This window comes from Miniopterus natalensis, chromosome 13, assembly GCF_054644295.1.
Source record: "Miniopterus natalensis isolate mMinNat1 chromosome 13, mMinNat1.hap1, whole genome shotgun sequence".
In the NCBI taxonomy this organism is placed as follows: domain Eukaryota; kingdom Metazoa; phylum Chordata; class Mammalia; order Chiroptera; family Miniopteridae; genus Miniopterus; species Miniopterus natalensis.
Window position 1 is genome coordinate 40,431,260 of NC_142093.1, and position 24,137 is coordinate 40,455,396.

The 24,137-nt window shown below is 36.7% G+C and overlaps 1 protein-coding gene across 1 annotated transcript in view; it reads right to left on the bottom strand.

Moving 5' to 3' along the window:
* Positions 1–24,137, bottom strand: part of EXOC6B (exocyst complex component 6B) — a 442,612-nt gene that overhangs the window by 190,846 nt on the left and 227,629 nt on the right. Inside the window, exons 14-17 of the mRNA XM_016202591.2 lie at positions 23,691–23,796; positions 22,737–22,846; positions 13,040–13,151; positions 3,434–3,568 (exon numbers count right to left, since the gene is read on the bottom strand). Of these exons, the coding sequence (XP_016058077.1) occupies positions 3,434–3,568; positions 13,040–13,151; positions 22,737–22,846; positions 23,691–23,796 (463 nt within the window). The remainder of the gene's footprint in view (positions 1–3,433; positions 3,569–13,039; positions 13,152–22,736; positions 22,847–23,690; positions 23,797–24,137) is intronic.

A 24,137-nucleotide genomic window follows, 5' to 3' on the forward strand; every position in this document is an offset into this window, starting at 1 on the left:
TAATTCTCTAATTTCTTATTCTCTGATGAACACTTAACTATAGTCCCTCCCACGTTTTCTTTCCTAGAGAAATGTTGGCTTCCACAGTAAATCAAGTGAAAATATTCTTGATACAATTATTACCCGTGCTCCATAATAATGCTAATATTTAAGAGTAATTATAATTCTGCCCGGCCAGGCATAGCTCAGCGGTTGAGCGTCAACCTAGGATCCAGGCGATCGGGGTTCGATTCCCAGTCAGGGCACATGCCCGGGTTGCGGGCTCGATCAATGGCTCTCTCATCATTGATGTTTCTATCTCTGTCTCTCCCTCTCCTTTCCTCTCTCTGAAATCAATAAAGATATATTTTTTTTAAAAAAGAAAACAGTAATTATAATTCTTATTAAACTGCCTAAGGTCATTCATCCTAAAGTTCTTAAAGGTCTTATATTTTCATACTCATTCTTGGGGCCTCTTTACTAAGTAAGTCCTTTCCTCACTAACAGAATATCAATATTAACATTATAAAAAATTACTGAAAAGTTTTAAGTAATGACACACACATAATATGATGAATAATAAACTTTTTTTAAAGCAATTTTATAGGTAGCGCGAAACAACCCAAGCTCACACCTTGGATGTATAACCCACCTACCAGCCCACCTAAAGAATATTTTGTGGCTGACCACCCCATTTTTTTTCCTTTATTTATTTCAGCTTAATTGAGGTACCTCTGAAAATAAAATTATAAGTTCTTTAAAATGTACACTGTGATGATCTGATATACATATATATTATGAAAGAATTCCTTCACCTAGTTATTTAATACATGCATCACCTCACACAGTTTTGCTTAGTGTGACCAGCTTCTAATTCTATCACCCCTCAGTCCCTGGCAACATCTTTTTTACTCTCTGTGTCTATGCATTTGACATTTCTTTAAAAAGATTCCATATATAACTGATACCATGCAGTATCTGTCATTCTCTGTCTGGCTTATTTTACTTAGCATAATGCCCTCAAGGTTCCCCTATGTTGTCCCAATGGCAGGTTTTCTTTATTTTTCATGGCTAAATAATATTCCTTTGTATACATACACCACATTTCCTTTATCCACTCATCTGTTGATGGACACTTCGGTTGTTTCCATATCTTGGCTATTGCAAATAATATTGCCATGAACATGGAAGGACAGATATCTCTCCAAGATAATGTTTCCAATTCCTTTGAATATATACCCAGAAGTGAGATTGTGGGATCATATGATAGTTCTATCTTTAATTTCTTGAGGAATATCCATAGTTTTCCATAGTAGCTGTACCAGTTAACATCCCCACCAACAGTGTGCAAGAGTTTTCTTCTCCACATGCTTGAGCGCATTTGTTAACTCTTTCATTTTGATGATAGCCATTCAAACAAGTGTGAGGTCATATCTCTTTGTGGTTTTCATTTGCATTTCCTTGATGATTAGTGATGTTGAACATCTTTTTCATTAACCTGTTGGCCATTTGTGTGTTCTTTAGAAAAATGTTTACTCAGTTCCTCTGCCCATTTTAATCGGATTGTTTAAATTTTTTTGCTATTGAGTTGTAGGAATTCTTTATATATTTTGTATATGATCCCTTTTTCAGATATATGATTTGTCAATATTCTCTCCCTTTCCATCAGTTGCTTTTTCATATTATTGATGGTTTCCTTTACTGTGCAAAAGCTTTCTGGCTTGATGAAGTCTCACTTGTTTATTTTTGTTTTTGTTGCTTTGCCTTTGCTTTTGGTGTAAAATGCAAAAATTACTGCTAAAGCCAATGCCAAGGAGCTTACCCGCTATATTTTCTTCTCCAAGTTTCATAGTTTCAGTCTTACTTTCAAGTCTCTAATCCATTTTGAGTTGATTTCTGTGTATGGTATAAGATACGGGTCTAGTTCCATCATTTTGCATGTGGCTGTCCCATTTTGCCAACACCATTTATTGAACAGACTATCCTTTCCACACTATGTAGACTTGGCTCCTTTGATATAAGTTAATTGACCTTATATGTGTGGGTTTATTTCTGGGCTCTCAATTCTGTTCCACTGACTTATGTGTCTATTTTTATGCCAATACTATACTGTTTTAACTATTATAGCTTTGTAATATAACTTGAAATCAGGAAGCATGATACCTCCTGCTATGTTTTTTTCTCAAGATTTCTTTGGCAATTCAGATTTTTTCTCATATTTTTTCTTATAACAGAAAAAGAGAAGATCATTCCAACAATTTTTAGCTCTCATAAAACATAATAAGCAACATGAATCAAATTTGATTTCTTCTCTTAAATCTACTCTCAAGGCAAGGTAACAATAAATAGGGGAAAAGGGGAAAAGGATAGGAAAAAGTAGACACCAGTGGACATAAAATCATGATTTCAAATTTACAACTTTAGATCTAATAAACATCAACTTCTGGATTTCAAAAGAGTGACATAGACTTGTTTCCAAACTAAAATAACCAAATAATAACAACAAAAACCCAAAGTATTCATGTTGGCCTTTATGTCAGACTTGACCATTTTAGTGTTTAAGATGTAGCACTGTGCCCAGCCAGGCGTGGCTCAGCGGTTGAGCATTGACCTAGGACCCAGGCGATCACAGTTTGATTCCCAGTCAGGGCACATGCCGGGGTTATGAGCTCGATCCCCAGTTGGGAACACGAAGGAGGCAGCAGATCAATGAGGACTCTCTTATCATTGATGTTTCTCTCTGCCCCCCCTCTCTGAGATCAATAAAGATGTATTTAAACAAACAAACAAACAAACAAACAAACCGATGTTGCACTGTTAATTTTTCTGCTTAATACTTATTTAAAGTTCCCATGGCAAAATAAAGGAGTTTCTCAAGGCTCTTTGAAACTAAGGTATTTACTCTCCAAAAACTCATCTACCATCAAGCCTTCTTTTGTTCTACAAGGGTATCATTTTTCCCATTTGATTAAACCTGGCTCAAAACTAGTGCTGTGGCCTTGTGAAATAACTATAAAATCACTAATTTTATAGCAATAACAAGGGGCAAAAATACACCACTTAAAAGTAAGGTAAAAAAAAATTGGGCATAGGATACAGAAGAGAGAGACCAACTAATTTAAAAGTTTCAATTGATGTTGATTTCAACTATAACCACTATTATGTAGATAATACGTAAGAATTCTTGACTGTGATGGGGGCCAACTAAGGAAACAGCCACTTTCATGCGGAAAAAATAAGGACGATTTAGTGGACACAGTTGTCAACTTTTTTTAGTATAAACATCCCAAAATGAGCATTGGTATTTGTTTTTCTAAGGAATTCATTAGCACCTATTCTCAAGAGCATGCTATGAATCATACTGCTATGCGACCTGGGAAACGAAGCCATGTCAGGTAGACCAGCCCACACTAGGCACGCCAAGCGCAGCTCTGTAGCACTGTGGGGCTCTCACCTTAAAAGTTGTGGTGCCGTAGAGCTTGCTGGTATGGACTGTCTCTGGAAGCACGTTAGTGATATTGGTGATGAATTCTTCCAAGTACTTACAGGACTTCTCCAAGTGTGTTGTATTGATGATAATCTGGACAAGCTGGAAAATAACAAGCACATGTAAGAGTCATCTGACCTTGACCCCAGGATGAACGGCTCAGTACCAATCTGCTGGTATAAGACAGACAAACGACACGACGGCAGAGGCCACCTGTATTCTACGAGGGGCACTTTAAAGCATGGGCACCACTTCATCTCTGAAGCCTTCTCTGACTACCCAGAGCATCTTGTATTTCCCCTACTATATATAGGAGTTCTTGTCACTCTACTTCAACACGTTTTCTTCTGTTTAAAAAAGACTAGACTAAGAATAATACTGTTTAGCATAATGCCTAGCCTTAAATAACTGCCAAATAATTTAAATAAATAAACCCCCACTGAAACAACAAAAATAACTGAAATGGCAAGAAAAAGTTTCCAAATTAGGCGTGATGAACAGAGAGATGCTGGACAAGACTGTAGTACATTAACTACGTTAGTCTGTGGTAGATAAAACATGGGCGCTGAAGTCAGAGAAACCAGGGCACAAACAATTTATAAATTACTGATCTTGAGAGCATTTCCTAACTTCTCTAAGCCTGATTCTTTACCCGTAAAACATTAGTAACTTCTAACTCACAGAGTTACTGCAAAAACCAAATATTCTTTAGTTAATACTATTTCCCTTTACTTACAGAAAAGATCCTTAAAGAAGCTAGTACTGGTAAGATAAATGCCACCTGCTAATTACTTTGAAGGGAGACTGAGGAAGAATAACTATTATTATCTACGTAGAATTAAAGTTTGTAAAGCACTTCGCAATTCATTTTCTTGCACTGTCTCCCTGGCAAGCTGCAGAAGTAAATTAAGTGAGTAGCTATTACTTCATTTTACTATAACAAAAGCAAAATTAAAATGATTTCTCTAGGTCACATAACTAGATGGAACTAGGACTCCGGTCCAATCATGAACTCCTCTACATGACTTCTGCCAGTGCCTCTGAGCAGAGCACAGGGGGCAGCCCCGGCCCTGGCGCTGTGTTCAGTACAGTGGGCTGAAGCAGACTCTGGGTCTTCCATCATCTAGAACCCTCCATGCCTTAATTCTACTCTATGTAAAAAACTAAATAAAAAGGAGTACTACCTCCTTATTTCAACTATGAAAACTATTCATATTCCCCAGATATACAAAAGAAATACAAAAAGGAAAGAGAACAAAAACTTTTTTTGGTTTCTCTCTTCTACATCTTTAACTTTTCATTTTCATGACTGTTCTCTGGCGGTAGGAATGTGGAAGGTCAGGGGAGTACAGGCGTACAGGGCAATGGATGAACTTCGGTGCTTCTTTTAGTGTAGTGAGACAGTGAGCTGGGGGAGAGTGGGTAGACGACACAAAGGGGAGATTGGAACTAAAGATGAAGACAGGTATTACACATTTTTACAGTCAAATGATAGTTCTGTGAAATAGTAAACAAAAAGATGAATGGACTATCATCAGAAAGTACATTCTTACCTCCTCAACAGCATACAACACACAGTTCTTTCTCAAAAAAATAGATGTCAACTCATAATGACAATGCTTTAGTAATAGACTGGACTAAGGGAAAAGATACCTTCTACTCCCCTAAAGATCAGCTGGAAGAGCTGAGAAAAACAGCTACTTTTTAACATGATGACAAAGAGCAAAGACCCAGAGATGCAGTTCCAGCAAAGATGAAAAGTTAGGGCAACATTAGGACTAGATCTCTGTCATATTCCCCATAACTCATCAGAGCGTATGCATCACGAGACCCTTTCCACTCACTCTACAGTTTGAATTTGGAGACTTTGAGTTTTGGACACTGACACTATCACCTATAAAATTACCCAAAACGCCCGCCTCTTAGCCTGAGAGTGCTCTTAAAAAATAAGCAATGTGTCACCCTCTTTCTTTCCACATGTTTCTCCCTCAGAGGAAGACTAAAATCATTTTTAAAATCTTTAATTGTCTAAATTAAATTAACTCTTCTTCCTGAGTGGGAAGGTGGCTATTGGCAAGGCTGTCTTGATGCAGAAGTCAGAAAAGTAAGAGAGTTAATTTGGAGAACTAAAGAATTTCTATTTTAAAATCAGCATTACCTATCAGGAACACATTCTATCTATCAAAAAAGTCTTAATAATAAGGAGAGATCGTGTCATGTTATCGAAATAAAAAGCAGTGGCAGTCAAAGAGAAAATTGTCCTGTTTTGCAGGATATTGGCAGTTTAAAAAAAAAGGGGGAGGCGGCTTCACTGGGTACAGTAGTAATTTCCCATGACTTTTTAAAGATCTGTCAACACAAAAGATCACCATGAATTACATCAATTGGCTGTCAGTCACTTCTGAAATGTTTCATTGCTGAGCATAGAATAGACTATTAAAACACTCTAGGATTACAGTAGATACCATGTCATTTTCAAAGGGAATATTGTCTGTTAATGAGGTCTAAGTGTCTCTTCTCCTGAATGACAGCTAACCAAAATCCTTACAAGGGCATTTACAAATGTGAAGCCAGATGCTTTGGGGGTAATTTTGAATGTAAGGATGAAACGAAGCAATTTCAGATATCAACTTCCATCAGAGTTAGAGCGCCTTTGATATTTTTAACCCCTACTTCCCACTCTATTACAAAAATATATCACTGAAGCAATCTAAACTGTCCTTAACATTGTTCCAAGGACATGGAACTAACAACAGATTAGATAGATATTGGTTAGGTCTTATATAAAGTTCTATGAGAAGTGTTCAAAAAACAAAGAAACACTATATAGCAAACAATCACCTCTCACAGCTAAATGACCAAAGTTGCTTTGGTTAAAAATCATTAAGCAGAACATCTTTCTGTCTCTCCCAGTATCACAGAGAATCTGATCAGAAAGAGCACAGAGTAGGCTGTGGGAGTCACTTCTCCAACCCTGATGAAACACCCCAGCAGAGCCTGAACCATGATGACCGATAGATGTTCATATGTTTGACAAACTTCAGAAAAGAAAATGCCTTCATCATCTTCAATAATTCAAAACTAAGCCCTAAATTCCAAGAACAAATTTCTAGCCTCAACTATAAACTACTTCTGGGGTATTTACATCCACTTATATTATAATTGATATTATTTTATTTCCCAAAGCAGAGAATTGAATTTAGTGCACTGAATCTCTCCAATAGGACTAACCCAAAGCTAGTAAATGAGAGTCATACTCTTTCCCACACCACCAGTGCTTCTCAACTGTTATATTTGCCAGAAGATAAAGAACGAAGCAGCGGCCTTGATTCTCACTCTCGAAAACATGATCCCTAAGACTTCAAGGAATTTTTATCTCCATTTCACCCCTGCAAGGGTACAAAAAGGAATGTTAACTGCTGATTTTATACCATCTCCAAGGAAAATATCTAAAATACTTGGAACTATTGGTTTAAAATTCAAAGGTCTAGTACAAAGCTTATATTTGACAAAATTTAAGTACAAAATGTTCGAACATAACATTAGATATATCATTGCTGTTTAACGGAGTGGAGACAAATGGTGTGTGGGAGGTAAATAACAGAGGCTAGAGCCATGTGATCATCAACCTAAATTATATTAAAAGCAAAGGGTGAATGAATGCAAAGCACTGGTCATTTATTCAGGTCTCCTGGGACACTATTATAATCATAAAAATATAAATATTCAATATTCACCAACAGAAACTGAATTTCTCTAATTTTACTCTAAGAACCTACCTACCTACTTTCTTTTTTTTTCTTTCTTTCTCCTCTCTTTCATCAGTTAAGAACTCCTATGTGCTAAGGAATTGGGATACCGCTGTACAAAATTATACACAAACAAAGTCCCTGACCTCATAGGCATTACAGTAAACAAATACACATACAAACATGTAGTATAATGTCAGGCAGCAATAAGCACTGAGAATAGAAGTGAGAATAAGGGCTTATATGGTAATGGCAGGTCTGAGCTCTTTTGAGGTAGGGTGGTTAAGGAAATGATATTTGAATAGAGACTTAAAATGAAGGTAAAATATGTCTATGATCTGTAATAAATAAGTTATTTTAAATCCAATTTATATCTTAAACCTTTCTATCAACATATTATTCACAAATAAGTAGGGCGTCCTTTGATTCATCTTAAAACTTTCTTCCAAACTTAACTAATTCTCTGGTATTCTGCGATTAATAAACTAGTGGTTTATTTCCCTTCTCTCTATATTGGTGGTTTTAAATTAGTGTAGCAAAAGAGCAAAAGTCCAGAAAAAATATTACTTTCAAACTCACTTCAAATCTTATTTTTAAAAGAAAATATATGTCAAAACTCACCTCAAATCTTATTTCCAAACTACCTACTGGCTGCCTAGCCTTAGGCAAAGTTATTATCTTTCCTCATCTTAAAATTGAGGTCATAACATCAATGTGATACCAAAGCAATAATAAATACATTATAATTAAATATAAATACCAATATAAATAATAAAGTATTGAGTATAATATATACCAAATTCCTGAAGGCTATTATTGATATGGGCTTATTCATTGCATCTCCAGCTAAATAGGCCCTAAGAAAATGTACAGCCATGCTGGCCAGTCTCACTTTCATTGAGATCCGCTAGCCAAAGTGGGCACTTATTGCTGCAAAATGATCACATAATCAAGAACAAGTCAATTTTTTCCATAGGCCCAAATATTTCTTTTCTCTCCTTCAACCCCAACATTTGCTCTCAAGCTCTACTTTCAGCTGAAGATCTTTCTTTCACTGAGAAAACTGAGCATTTGGAGCCTACCACCAAAATATATACCCAACCACCACCATCTGCATCCACATACTCGGATGCTCATCTGTTACAAGCGGTGAACTTCACACCCCCTAAAGCCAATCCCTTTCATTGTGCACTAGATTCTAAGCTCTCTTTCCTACCCACATTACTCCAGAGACTTGCCCCTTTCTCCTACATCAACTTTTGCTTTCTATTGTACATTCTCACCAGAAATAACACGCTATTACTTCTAATTTTAAAAAAAAGAAAAACACAAAAACTTTTGCTTAACCCACATCCCCTACTGGCTACCATCTCATTTCCTTGCTTACCTTTGTAACAAAATTCCCCAAAAGAATCGTTTTTTATTTGCTATCTCCAATTCCTCTCTTTTACTCTTTAATATTATTAATTGAAATAAATGCTTCATTTTAGGCTAGTTTTAGGTTTACAAAATAGTTTCAAAGAGTTCCCAAATACTCCACACCCAGGTCCCCCATTGTTAACATCTTACATTACTACGGTACATTTGCCACAACTAAGGAACCAACATTGGTACTTTACTATTAACTGAACAGCACACTTTATTCCGATTTCATTTGATTTTCCTGAATGTTTTTACCTTTTTCAGGATTCCATCTAAGATTCCACATTACATTTAGTTGAAATGTCTCCTTAGCTCCTCTGGTCTGTGACAGTTTCTCAGACTTTCCTTGTTTTTGATGACCCTGACAGTTTTGAGTCGGGTATTTTGTAGAATGCCCTTCAATTTGGGTTTGTTTAACGTTTTTCTCATGGTTAGACTGAGGCCATGGGTTTTAGGAGGAGGACCACAGAGATGAACTGCCTTCTCATCACATCGTATCAAAGTTACACGCTAGCAACACAACTTATCACTGATGACGGTAACCTTGATTACCTGAGTGAGGTAGTCTGTCATGTTTCTTTACTGCAAAGTAACTTGTTCCTTCATTCCATAGTCTACTGTAGGAAGCAAGTAACTAAACACAGCCTTCACACAAGGGATGGGAAGCTAAGCTCCACCTCCTTGAGGGGGTAAAATCTACATAAATTATTTGAAATTCTTCTTCTATATAGGACCCATTCTCTTCTAAACCTTCTCTGGCAGGAGTTTCCTACATCATTCTATTAAAAATGCTTTTATCTAGGTCACCAACTTATTCTAAGTTGGTAAGTACAATGGTAACTCTTAGTTGTCATCTCACCGAATGTACCAGTAGTATTTGTCATAGCTGACCCCTCTCTCCTTTCTTTATATACTTTCTTCACGCAGCATCCAGGACACCATACTCTCCTGTTCCTGTTTCACGTGTGCTTGTTGTTTCCAAGTGGTACCTTCCCAGTCTCCTTCACGGGCTCCTCTTTTCTCCTGAGTTCTTACTAGTGGAGTGCCCAAGGGTTCAGTCCTTCACCCTCGTCTCCATCTTTACATACTCCCTCAACAATATTATCTAGTCACATGGTAAATGTTATTTTTATGCTCCCAATTTTTGTCTCCAGGCCAAACCTTCTTCTCAAACTCCAAACTCATATATATAACTGCTTACTCAATATCTCATACTATATGTCAATAAATACTACAAATTTAATATGCCCAAAACCAAATTCCCAAGATTACCCCCACCCCAAATTTAGCTCTACGTGAAGTTTTGTCATCATAGTTCATGGTATATGCAGGCTTCTGGTTGTTCAAATCAAAACATCTTGAGAGTTATCTTCAACTTCTCCCTTCTCACTTCCTTTGCTCAATCATCAGGAAAGCATGATGACTCTAGGCTCCAAATCTGATCACTTGTCACCACCTCCATGGCTACAACCAAGCTTCCATCAAATCTTGCTCGATTGTTGTCAAAGCTTCCTAACTGGTCTCTCTGTTTATACCCTAGAATTTATTCTCAATACCACAGTCAATGCTGTCCTTTTGAAATATGTCAGATCATGTCACTAATCAAAATTCTACCATTTCACTCAAAATAAAAGCCAAACCCTTTACAATGGCCTACCATGAACTCCTGCTACCTTTCTAATCTAATCTCCTGCTTTGCTTCCCTTGCTTACTCCACTCCAGCTACCCTTCCCTATTATTCCCTGAACTTGCCAATAACTTAACTACCTTCAGACCATTGCTCCAGTTCTAGCCTCTGCCAAGAATGCTCTTTCAAGGTATTGCTCTTTTTAATAAAACCACCCTTGAATCTCCACCATACCCCTGATTTCCTTAATCCAGATTCTTTCTCTTCCTCCATAGCACTCACCATCTTTTATCATACTGGATGAGTTATTTATTTATTTTATTATTTATTATCTGTTTTATGCCATCAGAATGTAAGCAAGGATCTCTTTTGTTGTTCTTCTTGGTTTTGTTCACTTATTTATCCTTAGGGCTTAGATCGGTGTGTATCTGATTATAATATAATAATAAATATTATATTGTTAATACACAAATTATTTATCTTAACAGGGCAACTTGTGCTAATCTGACTTCACTTAATTGAAAAACTACATCTCTATAGCAGACCGGACAATCATTACTTGCCCAGACCTCTTTCTTAATAACAGGCAATATGCATTATTTACTATGTACCAGGCAGTGTTCTAAGTACTTTACATGTTAATTTAATTCTGACAACAGTCCTATAAAATACATGCTATTATTGTCCCCATTTTTTATATACAACTAAGTAATTTGCCCAAGAACATATATGTCCAGGTTAGAGCTAGAATTGAAACCCAGACAGTCTGCTTTAAAACATACACTCTTAAACACTGCTAAACTGCCCTTCCTCCCACAGACCTGGAAGAAGCAGCCCTAAGAAACAGTTGTACCTGCTGACTGAACTAGGGATAGTCACGTAAGGTCTGAGACAGCAAGACATTCAAGTTACAATGGGTGCCAGAACTGAGAGGTAATGTTGAGTTGGCTCCACATGGGGAAGCAAAGAACCCATGAAAAAAGCACGAACTACAGTGTATAGACAGGAAAAGATAAAAGGATAGAGCACATGGACAAAAAAAAGAAGAGATACAATACCATGTAGCCTCAAAAAGATAGGCAGACACTGCCTTATGGGAACTTTTAAGTCCTAAAGGAACTGTCTGACAATCTGAAATAGAATTCTGTTTTGAGTTTTCTGTATTTATAAATACTTCTATTGTTTCAACGGGAATCCTTCCACTGTCACAAAACCATCTCCAATAAGGACAATTTCTATGTTACTATGGACCTCTTGTAAAAATCTCTATCATGTTATGATGAAATAATTAAGTCAATATGAAAGGCAGTACATAGAGTAAAATTCAACAAGTTTGGGGAAAAACAACCTGGACTTAAGTCTCATTTCTATCATTTTGCTGGCTGTATGACCTTGGGCAATCTCCTTGAACTTTAATTATATGTCTTCTATAAAAGTAGGAATAATAACACATGCCCACACTGCTTCAAATGCTATTGTGCTATATGAGATGGTATTTGTGAATGGAATCATGCCACAATGTTGCCTGTTATAATGATGATTCCAGATGTGAACTCACTTTAGTCAGCTATAAAGGAGAATATAACATCTCCTCTTTCCAAAGGTGGATAATATAATTATTCAAAGATTTAGTGGTTGGTGAGGAAAAAAATCACTGGGTGAATGTCCACACAAGTACATACCACCATCACCACCAAGATACCTGTGGGTACTCCTTCATTCACATGCAAAGACATTGATCATGAAAGCGTATCTGCCTAAAGAAATGCAGTGACTTATGAATAACATTTAGCATTCACTTAAATAGTGCCAAGAATTTTTACATACTTCGATAAGCTCACACTGCTTCTTCCTATCATTACATGATCTGTACAGTGCCCTTGAAAAGGACAATGGAATCAGGAAAACCAAAGAAGTAAGAATTTAGGTCTTTCTCTTAAGTTGTCACAGTAAATCAATTGCACAGCCACAACTAAACTCAAGAGTCTTCTGAAACCAAAGTTATTTCTCTCATACCATGTTCCTGCTATGCTACTAGCTTCAAATGACTTTTTAAGAGACTGCTAAATCAAATGGCATAAGAAGAATTATATCAAGAGCTATAATGTAGAGATAGTTCACAAAATAAGTAACCAACGTCTTGTCCTGCTTGGGATTCAGAAAAGGAGAACAGCACAACCTAACCAAGGCAGGCCTTTCTACTATTCACTCCAACATTCCTTTTCTGCAGCCTGCCTGATTATAAGGTTAGCCTGTTATCAGACACACAAAAGCAATACTTAATTCTTTCTATAACAAACAATAAAAAGAAATCTCTGCAAAGTAAAAAACTGTCCTAAATAATGTCATATGTGACATTCAATTGTAAAAAAAAGTTTGTTATAAGTAGAATTCAGTCACTGCCAATATCCCACATTATAATATTTTGTATCTTAACACGGGGAAAAAATAATCATTTCAAAACAGAAGTAAATGTTTACCTGGCTTCCAGCTATTTTTACCTGTGGGTCAATAACATTAACTATTTACTGACTCTCACTATAATCTTTGCCAGTATATATGTAAAAATGTGACTTTCAAAAACTGATAATGGATTTCTCCAAGGCGACCAAAGAAAAACACAAGACAGTTATTTTGCACTTCCACCATTAGAGGTCCATCTGGAAGAATACGATGAACTGTAGAGAAGGTTATGATAAATTCAAAAACAAACCCCAGGGCTTAGGATATCTGTTGCCATATTGCCTTGGCTGCCTCCATTAAAAGCAGCTTTACCTCAGTAAGTCCAATATTCTTCCTTTTAATGACATTCTGCAGAGAGTTGCTCAGAGTCCTGGTTAGCAACAGGTTTGTAGATTTTCTAATCATGTCATCAACTTCAGTTGAGCTGAAAAAGGAATGCCAAGAGTCAGTCATACAATGTAGCAAAATTATTCTGCAAACAAACAAGGTGGTACTTTAATAATAATAATAATAAATAATGGCAACAGCAAATAACAGTTATTGTGTGCCAGAAATTATTCTAAGTACGTTAATGAATTAAAATTCATTTAACCTTCACAATAAACATATGAAGTAGTTTTATTATTATCTCTACAGATGAGAAAATGGAGGCACAGAGAAATTAAGTAACTTGCTCAAGGTCACACAGTGAGTATAGAGCAAAAAAAAAGGGATGTTCACAGGCGGTCTAGCTCTAAAGGCCTCACAGCATTTAAACACTTCTGGCTGCACTCTCTGAGTAAAGAGTTCACCCACATGATTCCTCAGTCTAAAACCATTATTTCTCCCATACTTGCAAGTTCCTTCACAGATTAATATTTGTAATTTTGCCATCTGGTCTCTCTGTAGACTTCTTTCACAATTAGCTGATAAAGGGTCCTGTAAAATGGATCTCTGCTCCTATATTATCAGCTTCCATATAATCTCTATTTTGCTCTGGTTCAAAAATAAGTATTTCAAGCTAGTAGTTTAATTCTGCATACATGTTTTAAAATCCCACTTACTATCCCCAGAGTAATCAATGAAGACATTTTCTATTCAGTAAAAAAATACCAAAGCTATTTTTATATGCAAAATTTAAAAGGAAGAAGTCTTGCAAAGAACAGACTAAATTCGAGACCTATATATCCTTCAGGAGTCTCTGAAAACATTACCCAGGATGGATTTCTATAAGAGATATTCTTTTGAGACCTATAGTTCTTCAATAATAAGGTTACTGTTGTAATGATACTTGTTTATAGATATCAAGAACTAACTATAAATAAAGATGTGTGAAGAGTTCTTTGTCAATAATTTGTGGACAATGGTCACAAATTTTATGTCATTGATTTTTCTTTCTACAGAAGAAAATCAGAGGCTTAGTACAGTTGAATTAAAAGTCTTAAAATTCTAAATCATAATAGGCAAGCTACATTGTCATGCTAAATGGAAAAGAGAAAAATATTAGAAATAAATAAGACTATAAAATGCAAGGCCATAATCAGGTAGGAAAAGAAATACACAAAAATACTTTCACAGCCTGGCTGGTGTGGCTCAGCAGTTGAGCATCAACCTACGATCCAGGAGGTCACAGTTCAATTCCTGGTCAGGGCACATGCCTGGGTTGTGGGCTCGATCCCCAGCAGGGGGTGTGCAGGAGGCAGCTGATCAATGACTCTCATCATTGATGTATCTCTCTCTCTCTCCCTCTCCCTTCCTCTCTCTGAAATCAATAAAAATATTAATTTTTTTACAGGGTTCATGTAAGGATATATTTAATTAACCAATACTTTCTGGCCCACTGCTACCCTTTCCAAAATTATTACTGAATTGAAATACTTCATTCCATAAATATAAGGTGCTAGGCACTGTGTTAGTAGAATATTCAGCTCACAATGGTGAACAAAATGGTCATGGGGTTCAGCCTCCATATATTAAAGTCATAATTACATCATATCAATTATAATAGGAGCCATGAGTAATTAAATACAGGTTGCTATAATAATGATTAACACAGGTGCCCAAAATAATCTGGTGACCATGATATTAATCAATGTCATGGCATCATGTGCTTATTACATATCTCTATTATGCTTTAAGAAGAACTAGCCGAAGTTCCACTTTTAGATGGCGTAGAAGATCAAGAAAGACTATCACTATCTTCATAACAAGAAAGCTAGGTCCAAGCTAAAAGCTATATTTTCCTTAAATGTCAACGAAGTGTAATGTGCAAATGAACTAAACTGCACACTGGAACAAGCCCTTGAAAGGTGAGCAAAGAGCACGAGCCACTTTCACCTCTCAGGCCAATACCTAATCTGGGCACAGACAGAGGAGGGAGTAAAAGAGTCATAGGCTGAGAGACGGTGGTGGGATGGAGAGAAATCAGCCAAACCTTTAACAGTGTGGGCTAATATTACAGATTGGAATCTTGGAAGAGCCCCCAAACAAAAATAAACATACTGACCCAACAATTCTTTCCTATAAAAATTCTGTTACATAAGAAATGGTGGAGGCAGTGCTAGAAATCAGAGAGAAATCTTGCAAATTTTGCAAGGGATTTAGGTTCCAGGGTTATACAGAAATTCAATCCAAAGGAGAGCAAAAACTAACTAAAGCTGAAACCCAGCCCAGCTCAAATCCTGTTAAGATTACAGATAAGGCCCTGAATAGAAGCTTTGGAATTTCAGAGTTGGTCTTAAGAAGAAAAAGACTTCTGCAATGCCATTTAAAGGCAGAATTAATTGAAACTAATAACTGAGACTCACATTCAGTTCACTCAAGTAATGATGAGACCTGAATGATTTATCAGGCAGCTAGGAGTCACAGAAGAAGGAAAAAAGGAGAAAGGGGACATACTTAAGGACACAGCAAAATCATCTCCAAACCTGATAAAAGATTTCAACCTACAGACCCAAGAAGTTCAGCGCACCCCGAACAGAATTCATGAAAATAAAACACCACATAGGAACATCAGAGTCAAACTGTAAATTGCAAAGATAGAGAGAAAATCTTAAAGGCAACCAGAGAAAAAAGACAATACATTCAGAGAAACAACAGGAGTGATGACTTGTTTCTCTTCAGCAACAACAGAAGCAGACAGGGAATGACATCTCTAAAGTATAGGGAAAGGAGGACTGTCAACCTAGACTTCTATATCTTCAAAAATATGTTTTTTGAAAACAAAGGTGAAGAAAAATGTTTAGACAAACAAAAGCTAAGAAAATATAATACCAGCACTAAAAGAAATGCTAAAATAAATTCTTCACACTGAGGGAAAATAATACCAAAGGTAACCTAAACCTGTAGGAAAGAATGAGATGGCCTGGAAATGGCAAATATGTGGGTAAGTATAAAGAACTACATTTTCCTTTCATTTTAAAATACTGTTAAATGTTCAAAGCACACACAATAACATATTTTAGGGTTTAAAAACAGGTGTGTAAGTGAAGTATATGCCAACAATAGCAATAAAGGGAAAAGATAAATTATATTATAATGTTATAAGATTCTTAAGTTATATATGAAGTGACATATTATTCAAGGTAAATTGTAGTAAGTTAAGGATGCACACTGTAATCCCCAGAGAAATCACACAAATAAACAAATAAATAAAACAAAATGTTATACTCAAGTAAGCCAATAGGGAAAATAATTCATAATACCAAAAACGCTTAACCAAGAAGAAGGACAGAAATTAGGAAAAGGGGGTAAAAAATTAATGGGACAAATAGAAAACAACAGTAAGACAGCAGGCTTAAATCTAAGCGTATCACTAAATATACTAGTTAAATGACATAAACACACCAATTAGGTAGACTAGATTAAAAAAAAATATCTAACTATCGGTGATTGAAAATGACAAGTTTTAACATAAAGAAACATGCCCAGATCTTATTTTCAAGATACGACTCAGCACTAAAAGGAACCGGGCTCCTTGGAGAAATTAGTGAGATCATGGATAAGAGGGGAAACGCCCAAGCCCGATGGGAATCATCACCGAGGCACAGGGGCCAGCGTGGAGCGGCTCACGCAGCTATATGCGTCTGGGACAATCTGAGCACCCAAATGAAAAAAGACAGCAAAGAAATGAACCAACTAAATGAAGTAAGAATCCATGATGCCCAGCCGGGCGTGGCTCAGCGGTTAAGCATCGACCTAGGATCCAGGCGATCAGGGTTCGATTCCCGGTCAGGGCACATGCCCGGGTTGCGGGCTGCAGTCGATCAATGACTCTCTCATCATTGATGTTTCTATCTCTCTCCTTCTCCTTTCCTCTCTCTGAAATCAATAAAGATATATTTTAAAAAAAAAAAAAGAATCCATGAATCTGATCTAATGATAGGTAGATGACTGATGGATAACTGATACATAGATAGATGATGATAGATAGACAGACAGACAGACAGACAGATAGAGAGCAGAGGGAGAAGGACTCCTTAATAAGGAATGCTAATACATGTACAAGGAATTTAAAAATCACAAATTAGTAATTATTAGAGAAAAAATTATTCAGACAAGAATCATTAATGGCACTATGAGGAGGAGAGAGGTAGAGAACATGCGGTAACAGAATAAACATACAATCTTGAAGTATTTCAACACGAACTTATGACAAAAGAATGATGATAACTATACAGAGAAAACAGAAACCTTAATAATTAGTGAAAATTAACATCAACCGTAAAAGTTTATAATACTATATCACACTCACACACACACACAGTGAGGAAGAGAGGGAGGGAGGTATTAAGTCAATCATGGTAAAATGTCAAATATTGGTAAATTTGGGTTAAAGGTATTCAGTTCATCACAACACTCTCAAAACTTTTCCTTAATGTTAAAATAATTTGAAAATGTGTTAAAAGAAAAAAGAAAACGCTGTAAGTAATAGAAGAGACAAATGCATACCGCAGAAAAGAAGTTACAGCTATATTAATAATGGGTAAAGTAGACATTAAAATTATTCTCGTTTTTAACACAGATAACAAAGGACATTTCAAAAACTTAAAAGGATAAATACTAGATATAACAATATTAACTAAGTATGAACTTGAAAACATATTCAATATATATGAAGCAAAACTTCAGAGATTTAAAAGGAGAAAAATACAAATCTAAAATCACAGGATACTTTTTAGAAATATATATGTTTTTATTGATTTTAGAGAGAGAGGGGAGAGGTAGAGACAGAAACATCGATGAGAGAAACATCGATCAGCTGCCTCCTGAATGCCCCCTACTGGAGATCAAACCCATGATCTCTTGGTTCATGGGCCGATGCTCAACCACTGAGCCACACTAGCAGGGTCCCCTGAATGCTTTTTAAGCATTCTCTGTACCTTTAATTTTCATCAATTTGTATATTATGTGTTTAAGTATTTTTCTGTGCTTGCTGTTGTTGCTATTATTTTCTTGTTTATATTGATGGGAGACTATCTCTGGTTTGATGTTTTTTATTATTTTTATAATACTCTCAGCCATTATCTTATAAAATACTTCTTCCCAGTTTTATCTTCCCTTTCTGAGACCCCCAATTATACTGTCTGGAACTGCCCCACAGATCTTGGATACTTTGTTTTATTTCTTTCATCATTTTTTTTCTCGGTTCGTGTCAGTTTGGGTAACTTCTATTGACCTATTTTCAAATTCACTGAATTCTTACCTCAGCTATGTCAAATCTAGAGATGAGCCCCTCAAAGGAATTCTTCATCTCTAAAACTGTTTCTTATGTCAAGCATTTCCATTTAACTCCCCAATAATTTCCATCTGTCTGCTAAAAGTCCCTATTTGTTCATACATGTGTATTTTAAAGTCCCTAACTGATACTTCTATCATCTTGGACATCTCTTAGTCTGGCTCTTCTGAATTCATTGTCCCTTGACAATGAGTTGTTAATTACTTTTTTGCACATCTCACATTTTTTACTGAAGGTTGACTATCATAAATAAAACAGTAGAGGCTGAGGTAACAGTATTTATATTTGTAAATGGCCATCTCTCTTCTCCCATGGAGCCATTAGTATATGCAGGATTTGAACTGGGTTTGGGTTTCGTTGCTATGGTTACCTTCAGTGCTTCATAGATTTCCATTTTTTCTAATGCTAGCATGTGCCTAGTGTGGGTGCGGGGGTCCCAGAAGGTTTTTCATAAAGTCTCTGCATCATCCACAGCTTTTGGCTACACCTGTCTGCCTACCATACAGAATTGACCGATCTCTCCCCCGCCCTGACACACACCCCCCTCCATTCTTGCCCATCACCCAGGGGGCAAGAATAACTGCCACTTGTTATTTACTTCTTGCTATGCTATTAGCAAGGATCAAAGGACTTTCTCTGCTTTCCTGGCCAGGCTCAGTCTTAGGTAGGTCCTCTGTGCCTGGTGCTAAGGGGTGGAGCTCACTCAACATCCCAGCCCTTCCTTCCAGTGGCAGCCACACTCTGCTTTGTCTCTCTGATGAATCTAGTACCGTTTTGTGCCTTCTCCCATTATTAGAAGGCCACTAGTTGAATTTGGTATAAGATCCTGGGCCCAGGACTGTCTTCTGCCATTCTCCCAGGGGTGAAATAATGTTTTTTTACTTCAGTCCTCCCTGTAGAAATAATGGGTCTTTTCCTGTGCCTTGCAGAAAGACAGTTTGCTTCCCTCCCCACATCCCTCCAGTGCTGTAAAGTTTTTGATCAGCATGAGTGAGGGGTCCAAACCAGGGTGGTGGGGCCCCATGCCTTTTTCACACCACTGGCTGATTCCCTTCTCCATGCCTGTAAGATCATGGATGATCCTCTCTGATCTCTTAGCCAGCTCCCAATCTTTCTCATGAGTATGCAGTGAAGGTCCATTGCAAAAAACATACAAGTAAATATAAGTTCCTCTTGGATCTGGGACACACAACCATGGGTTCCATACTAACAGGCTAGCTCCAGCTAAGGTATTCGTGATCCATTAAGATGTAATTAATTTCTACCTTCTCACTCGTATGTGAGCTAAGCCTTTCTTCCTTGCTCTGCACAGGAGTCTGCACATCCTGTAACTCTCTCCTGGGTGGGGCCAGTCTCATTTTGGATTTCAGTGTATTTGGTCATCCTGTCACTTCAGCACCCTGATGGGTTCCAGAAAAGTTTTCATTTGATAGCTTGTTTTGTTTTTTTCATTGTTAAAGAGAAAGCAATACTCTTTCCAGTTTTCGATATTATAGACAGAAGTGGAAATAGCTCATAGTAACTTGCTTTAAAAAAAAAGAAAAGTGCTGGCTGTGTGTATCAGAGTGGTTATCACTGTGTGTTAGTTCTAGGTCTTTCAAAGTTTTCTTCTTTGTGTTACTCTATATCTCCCAAATTCTTTACAGAGGTCGAATTATAATCGCTTAAAAAAGAGATGTGTGTGTATATATGTGTGTGTATGTATTCTACTTCAAGTGCAAATGCTAGAACATTATTTTACTATAGAAATGCCACTTATTTTCTATTTAAATAAGAACTTTCTTCTAAAAAGAATTCTATGTCCTCAGAACTCACAATTATATATTTTTTCAATATTTATAATTCTTTCAGCATTTTTTACCTAATGTGAAAGTGAAAATTCTTGCAGGAAAAAAAATGAAAACTTAATTTGAGAATAATTATCCTTAAAGCTTTATAAAAGTCTCAATACAGCAGTTTTTCTTGTTTTGAAAGCCTTGTTTAAGAGAACTAATTGTTTTATATATATTATGTCTCACATCCCACATTATAAAACCTCCCTCCCATGACAGCTACACTTGTCATAGTAATCTCTGTCACTACAGGTTATAAGGTAAATGTAGTCTGGGAAATAAGGTAAATGGCAACCAAATAATAAAAGGAGAAATTCCTCCTAAATTGAATGTATATTTTAAATTGTCAATGTTAAATATATCAAAGGGAATTTTCAGGCAAACACTTAATATATTCAAGTAAGAAAAGGACTTCTGAACGATTTACTCGCATTATCCCTTTACCACGTTACCTTTCCCAAAGAGGACAGACTACTTGTAATCACTTACACACGGTGGCATACCTAACTGCACCCAGAGACCATTCCAGGGGGCAGTCGGGGGGGGGGGGGATAAGTTTTAGTTTACAACTTCCAAAGATAACCTCATTCCAAGAGAATATTTCTATGAAATCAATCTCATTTTCAGAGGAAATAAATTATATTGTACAAACCCCATGTTTCATTTTTTACGTAGTAAGAATGGCTATCAAACACGTTACTCAAACTACCTTCCAATTATGCCTATTTTCAGAGTTGCCTGGCATCCTGTACATTCTATTGACTCATTCTTTGTTCTTTTTTTTTAAATTTATTAAACTGGGTGCAGAAGGTATTGTGTTGAACAAAACATAAAATGTTTCTACCCTCCAAGGGGCCTTTTCTAACCTCCTCAATTTGCCTTAGTTGGTTCCTATGTTGCGCCTACGTATCTCCACCGTAGCACTTATCGGCAAGTGCTCAGTTCCTCAAATGCATTAGGGGCTCCCTGATGACAGGGACCATATCGTCATTGTCTTAATGTCCTTCCTATCAAGCACCACCTGACAGATAACAGATTACTCAGAACGTATGGAGAATAAACCAATAAACAAATAGACAAAGGAACCTGCAGTCTAACACACAGACACAAGTAGAGCGATAAACTCTAAGGTGAGCGTTCACAGGGTACAGGAGTAGCACAACGGAGGCATTAGATCAACTCCATTAGGGAAAAAATGGTTGAAAAGGCTTCATTCAGCACATGATGTTTCAGTTGCATCTTGAGGGATAGTTAGAAGCTAGTCAAGGACACTAACAGGGAAAAGTGATTTGAAGTAGAGAAAGAGTCATGAGCAAAGTCAGAGAGGTTTAAAGTAGTAAGCTATGATCAGAAAACAGCAGGGGCGACAGGGAAATTACCCTGGGATGTGAAGCTGGAAAGGGTATATATAGGGCAGGCTAGGACAAGGGGCGTGGGAAGAGGCAACTAAGTATGTCAGGCCAGAGTCAGCTTTATCCTACAGGCCATGAGGAATCCCTGAAAAGGTGAGAACAAAAGTTAAATGAGATCTGATTTTAGAGAAATGACTCTAAGGGAAATACAGAATACATTCGGGAAAAACAAAAGATAGATGGTCTCTCTCACATCAATGTTTCTCTCCCCTCCCCCCGACTCCCTTCCACTCTCTCTAGAAATCAATGGAAAAAATAGCCTCAGGTGAAGGTGAAAAACAAAAAAGAAAAGGAGTTATTAATAGACAATAGGAGTTGAAACTGACTCTCGGTTCCTGATTTGGGTGAATGGTGCTTCATTAAGAGAAGGAAGTTCCTGTAGAAAGCCAAACATCGTGACTATTCTCCCTCAAATTTTTAAAGACAAATTAAGTGTTCTTCTAGGTGTTTTGAAAGTACATTATATATATTACAACACTCACCCTGATGTATTTTACATGTCTATTTTCATGTCCATTATCCTCAGCAGATACTGACAATATCTAAGAGCAAAACACCACACCTTTTATTTCTACGATCTCAAAAAAGCAGGATGTATCTGGTATATGAATAGGCTCGATATATGTTTGCTAAGTAATTAAACATAAATTAAAGGAGGTATGGATGCCTATAACAAGTCCAGAGAATATTTGGAAAAAGAAAATAAAAAGGGTATGTCCAAAGGATTTTACCTGTAATACTCCCATTGGCCTTAAAATTTCATCAAACAGAATGTCAAAACTAGTACATTATACTACTCTTTTCTAGTGAATTTTCACTAAGAGAAAGTGTTGAAATGCAAATCTTTAAAGTGAATAGTAGAGAATAAGCTAAGTAACATTAACAAAAAACAAGTTAATCAAAAGTTTCCAACATTCCTTTTCACCAGGACTACATAAATATTAAGACTTTCCAAGTCAAAGCTGAAAGAAATATCAAGTTTTGGGGGATATTTATATATATAGTCTCAATCTCAGTGTCTCTTGCATTTCCACTGTATCATACCATACCTTAGATGAAGATCTTCTGAAAATTTCAGACAGGCGTAGATAAATTCCTTAATTTGGCTGTAAACTTTTGGCACAAATTCAGAGAAAGGAAACTTTTTTGGAAATGGTTGCTGTAAATACAAGAATTAATGAAAGCACATCACAAACGAACATACATTGGAGATACTTGTAAATTAATTAAAATGCAAAAGGAATTTTCTTCTACATTGTGAGCTGTCTGCTTAACAACCTCAATTTAAGAAAGTATTTCTATAAGTTTTCTTGTGCTAAAATGAATAAGATATAAATTTAAATTTAAAATAATTGAAATGTCCTCCAAAACACGCAGGGAAAAGTAAACTGTGATACATTTCAGCAGTAAAAAGGAATGAACTATTGACAACATGAAACAACTTAGATGAATCTCAAAAGCATTACGCTGAGTGAAAAAGACTAGTCTCAAAAGATCACATACTATATGATTCCAATTATGCTGGCGTCCTAGAAAAGGCAAAAGTAGACGGATAGCAACCAGATTGTTGGTTGCCAAAGGCTGGGGGTGAGAGGGGGCAGCATGAGGGATTTGGGGGGTGACGGAACTGGTCTGTGTGATTATTGTAGGAGTACATACATGACTCAGTGCTTTGTCAAAACCAACAGAATTACATGGCACACAAGGTAAAGTTTACTGTCTGTTTTGGGGAGAAAATGTCCTAAGGGTATAATAAAAACAAGTACTTCAAAGTATAAACCAAACACTTCAATCCCCCAAATACTTCAGAGGTGGGAGGACCCCAAAACTATCTACTGACTCCCAAAACAGAAACTCCTGTTCTCCTAAGCCCAAAGCACCCTTTGAAGGTGTTGTAGTTCTAACCCACTGAGTTAGAGGTAATGGCTTTAATGAGACTGATACAACGAAAGCTTGTGAAGGATGCCAAACCAAACAGAAGTTTATTTTAAACTATTCCTTACCTTTTCCAGCTCTACATCTTGGAATGGGAATTGTCCTACCACCTTTTTATACATCTCTTCACTTGTTACTGGTATAGGACTGTAGTTGTCAGAATCAAGTATATTTCTATAAAGAAAATAAAGGAAGAAAAGAAGGAAGGAAGGAGAGAGGGAGGGAAGGGGGAAGGGGAGGGGGAGGGGAGGGAGGAGGAGGGGGGAGGGAAGGAAGAAAGAGTAGGTGGGTTAATCACTGTAGTGATCACAAGTAATTTTCTGGCGAATTCCAATGGCTGTATATAGATATCCCACAACCCAAAATAAACATTTCCCCATCCCTAGTCTATTCCTTCTACAACATAGCTATCTGTTTCAGGTAAGGACATCCTTAAAAGAAGAAAAAAAGAAAACTACATTCTGAAGCAAAGAGAGCACAATTACAAACATGATCTCACAGCATTTGAGATTTAC